We start from the raw sequence: 5,000 nt of genomic DNA, 5'->3' as shown, positions 1-5,000 counted from the left end.
ACAGCAGGTGTAGGGCCACTCACAGCAGGTGTAGTGCCACACACAGCAGGTGTAGTGCCACTCACAGCAGGTGTAGTGCCACTCACAGCAGGTGTAGTGCCACTAACAACAGGTGTATTGCCACTCATAGCAGGTGTATTGCCACTCATAGCAGGTGTAGTGCCACTCATAGCAGGCGTAGTGCCACTAACAACAAGTGTAGGGCTACTCACAGCAGGTGTATTGCCACTCATAGCAGGTATAGTGCCACTCACAGCAGGTATAGTGCCACTCACAGCAGGTGTAGGGCCACTCACAGCAGGTGTAGTGCCACACACAGCAGGTGTAGTGCCACTAACAACAGGTGTAGTGCCACTCACAGCAGATGTAGTGCCACTCACAGCAGGTGTAGTGCCCCCTCACAGCAGGTGTAGTGCCACTCACAGCAGGTGTAGGGCCACTCACAGCAGGTGTAGTGCCACTCACAGCAGGTGTAGTGCCACTCACAGCAGGTGTATTGCCACTCATAGCAGGTATAGTGCCACTCACAGCAGGTGTAGGGCCACTCACAGCAGGTGAAGTGCCACTCACAGCAGGTGTAGTGCCACACACAGCAGGTGTAGTGCCACTCACAGCAGGTGTAGTGCCATCACAGCAGGTGTAGTGCCACTCACAGCAGGTGTAGTGCCACTCACAGCAGGTGTAGTGCCACTCACAGCAGGTGTAGGGCCACTCACAGCAGGTGTAGTGCCACACACAGCAGGTGTAGTGCCACTCACAGCAGGTGTAGTGCCATCACAGCAGGTGTAGTGCCACTCGCAGCAGGTGTAGTGCCACTCACAGCAGGTGTAGTGCCACTCACAGCAGGTGTAGTGCCACTCACAGCAGGTGTAGTGCCACTCTCACAACAGGTGTAAAATAGCCCAGAATTCCTGCCACTGAGGACGAAACAAGTGTTCGTTTTTCTTTACGATAATGGTCGGAGTTTGGGAAATGAGACTAATTTGCATGAAGGTAGGAGCTTCAAGTTTCCTCATCTTTCTCTCTCTCTCCTCACGAGCCTCTCACAACCCCTCATTTGGGTTTCATTTCATTATTCTTGTCTCTCATCTTATCTCTATCGCCTTGTGAGTGTTTCATCTCGCTGGCGTTATGCATGTCTCATTCGCCATCTTTCTCACACACTCCTCAGTCATGCCTGGTCGTTCTCACTGCTATTTGTTCTCATTTGTGTTTTCTTGTCTCATTCTTGTCTCACCTCATGTCCTTATTGTCTCAATTTTTCCCTCACGGGCCTTGCTTTTTCAATTCTCAAATTTGTTGACCAAACCACACACTATTAGGTGAAGGGACGACGACGTTTCGGTTCGTCCTGGACCATTCTCAAGTCGATTGTGATAAGGGAAGGAGGCGAGGCAATAATTCTCATTTTTGCTTCCCAATAATCTATATAAATAAAAATGGAAATGCTCGTTTGTTCAAAATCGATAATCTCCAAAAGTTCTTCACTGAGTGCTTTGAAATTTTTACACAACGTTCCATTCATATACGGGCGAGTTTTTATATTCTACTATATAGATGTCACGTCTGTGACAGGTTAAAAAAAATTTTGTTTTTTTTTAAACAGCGCCATCTGTTGGACGTAAAAGCAACATACGCTATACTAAATATGTTACGATTCTATTTCAATGTTTCCTATTGCATTGATAAATTTAATTTTCATAGATTTCGATTTTTTTATATTTTTTTTTTAATTATTTTGTGACATTGCGTTGGAATTGAGCTGTGTTGTTTACCATACCGTTCATTTCGTGAGTATAGTTTTTTTTTTTTTCATTTATTCTCTTTAACTGTTCTTTTTTTCAGTGATGGGAACAAGAGATCATTTGATGTTCCCATTTTTCTGATGGGAACATCAGATCATTCGGGAACGCATCAGACGAGGGAGTGGGGAATGATGGGGAGGACGAGGGGACGGGGGTAGGAGGGAATGATGGGGAGGACGAGGGGACGGGGGATGGTTGCTGTGGTTCAGCAACCTGTAGCCGTGTACAGCGAGTGTGTGTGTGTGTGTGTATATATATATATATATATATATATATATATATATATATATATATATATATATATATATATATATATATATATATATATATATGTGTGTGTGTGTGTGTGTGTGTGTGTGTGTGTGTGTGTGTTTACTAGTTGTGTTTTGCGGGGGTTGAGCTTTGCTCTTTCAGCCCGCCTCTCAACTGTCAATCAACTGTTTACTAACTACTTTTTTTTTTTTTTCACACCACACACACACACCCCAGGAAGCAGCCCGTGACAGCTGACTAACTCCCAGGTACCTATTTACTGCTAGGTAACAGGGGCACTTAGGGTGAAAGAAACTTTGCCCATTTGTTTCTGCCTCGTGCGGGAATCGAACCCGCACCACAGAATTACGAGTCCTGCGCGCTATCCACCAGGCTACGAGGCCCCTTGTGTGTGTGTGAGTGTGTGTGTGTGTGTGTGTGTGTGTGTGTGTGTGTGTGTGTGTGTGTGTGTGTGTGTGTGTGTGTGTGTGTGTGTGTGTGTGTGTGTGTGTCTGTGTGTGAACAAGCCTGAATGGTCCCCAGGCATATATGCAACTGAAAACTAACACCCCAGAAGTGACTCTAACCCATACTGCCAGGAGCACTCTGCAACAGGTGTACAGGACCCCTTAACCACTCGACCATCACGACCGGCACTCTGATGGTAATCTTGGGCTTGGTATTTTATCAAATCATCTCATTCTTTGGGGCACACGTGAGGAACACATATGTGAACAAGCCTCCACAGCACATTTGTGAACCACAGCAACCCTCCTCTGTCCCCCCGTCCTCCCCATCATTTCGCCATCCCCTCTCCCCTCGTCCTCCCACCATCCTCCACTCCAGTTCCCTCATCCTCCCCACCATTACCCCCCCCCCTCCCCCATCCCCTCGTCCTCCCCACCATGCCCTACTCTTTCGTTCGATGCGTTCCCAAATGAACTGATATTCGCATCACTGAAAAATAAGAAGAACAGTAAAAGAAACGAAATGAAAAACAATAAAATTATAAAAAATAAACTATACCACGAAATGAACGTTATGGTAAACAACACAGTTCAATTCCAACGTAATGTCAAACAAAATAATTAAAACAAAATGAAAATAAATCGAAATCTATGAAAATTCAATTTATCAATGTAATCGGAAACATTGAAATGGAATCGTGACATATTTAGTAAAGCGTGTGTTGCTTTTACGTCCAACAGATGGCAATTTTTTTTAAAGCATGTTTTTTTTATCTGTTACAGGTGTGGCATCTATATAGTAGGTATATAAAAACACGCGCGTTTTCGAATGCAATGTTGTGTCAAAATTTCAAAGCAATCGGTAAAGAACTTTCGGAGATTAGCGATTTTGAACAAGCGAACATATACATTTATATTTATACAGATATATAATGATGATACTACTTATTGTGACTTATTAGTCGAAAGTACCGTTATATAGTGATGGACCTCCAAAACATTTCCGCTGTATTTACCCAAATGTATTCAGCAGCATGTTGTATTGACGCAGATGTCGTGTGCCTCACATGTGTCGTGTTGTGTGTCATTATGTGACAAGTGTCGTCCCTCGACAGGTGGAGGTCGCTGGTGTGGGACTCCGGAGGTCGTCCCGGGACCTGGGACTCGCCCACTACCCTCAGCCAGGTAACGCCTTGGGAGGATGTCACCCACCCCCCTTTACACCCCGCCCCCCCTCCCAATAGCACCCCCAATTACAGCACCTCCATAGCACCCCCAACTATAGCATCCCGAGAGATAACAGACTCATAAATAACACACAGCAGTTTGTAACACCACACCAGTAACACCAAGCAGGTGTTAACAGCTGTCATTTACCATAACACGTCCACAAACAAAATGAAACAATTCCTATGTGATTAAAACACAGATTTTCCAGTTTTAATTTGAGGACTTTTGCATCCAAATCGGATTAAAGCATGAGCTAGGGGGGGGGGAAGACTCAGGAGACAGCGCCACGCCATGACGACTATACAGCCCTTGGAAGGGACTGGCAGCTCCATTCTCTCTGTACCGTAAAGTGGCGACGTTTCGGTCCATCTCGGACCCCGGCCATATAATGCTCACTCCACCAAACTGTAACGCGGCCGCCCTGTTCTTGAGGTTTATTAGTATTCACCTAGTTGTATTCACCTAGTTGTATTCACCTAGTTGTATTCACCTAGTTGTATTCACCTAGTTGTATTCACCTAGTTGTATTCACCTAGTTGTGCTTGCGGGAGTTGAGCTCTGCTCTTTAGGCCCGCCTCTCAACTGTCAATCAACTGTTTCTACTACTACTTTTTTTTCCACACCACACACACACCTACACACACCCAAGGAAGCAGCCCGTGACAGCTGACTAACTCCCAGCTACCTATTTACTGCTAGGTAACAGGGGCATAGGGTGAAAGAAACTCTGCCCATTGTTTCTCGCTGACGCCCAGGATCGAACCCGGGACCACAGGATCACGTGTTCAGCGTGCTGTCCGCTCGGCCACCGGCTCCCTAAATCCCAGATGTGAACCACTCCCTAGTGGTTCACATCTGGGGTAGGCAGATGTCGGCCACAACTGGTTGGGGTAGTTTTCTCCTTATGGTAGTCCTTGAAACACCTTCGAGCTACACCTCGAAGAGTGTTCTTGATCATTTTGACAGTTGAAAAGATTTTTTTCACAATTTAAAATATTCTTCAGTTATCCACAAGAACAGTGTTTCTTTGTCTACCAGGTTCCTTGCTAGTGCTGAGCCTCCGAGTGCCTTCTTCCTTCACAATGTTCCAAACAGTTGGTTTTGCCACACCTAAGAGGCACACGTGCTGTCTCTGCTCGTTCTTAATTACTGAATCTCGTGGAGTCCTCCTCTGCTGACACTGTCGCCTCTCTGGTCCTCATGTTGAGAGACAACAGCAGTAGAAGACCAATGCCACACCTAGAAT

At 45.7% G+C, this 5,000-nt stretch overlaps 1 protein-coding gene across 1 annotated transcript in view; it reads left to right on the top strand.

Moving 5' to 3' along the window:
* The window catches only part of LOC123764808 (cell adhesion molecule Dscam2), a 256,731-nt gene that overhangs the window by 102,183 nt on the left and 149,548 nt on the right, over positions 1 to 5,000 (top strand). Inside the window, 1 exon segment of the mRNA XM_069302763.1 lies at positions 3,640 to 3,709. Within this exon segment, the coding sequence (XP_069158864.1) occupies positions 3,640 to 3,709 (70 nt within the window).

This window comes from Procambarus clarkii, chromosome 48, assembly GCF_040958095.1.
Source record: "Procambarus clarkii isolate CNS0578487 chromosome 48, FALCON_Pclarkii_2.0, whole genome shotgun sequence".
In the NCBI taxonomy this organism is placed as follows: Eukaryota; Metazoa; Arthropoda; class Malacostraca; order Decapoda; family Cambaridae; genus Procambarus; species Procambarus clarkii.
Note: the sequence above shows the minus strand (reverse complement) of the source record. Positions and strands in the feature narration are given on the sequence as shown.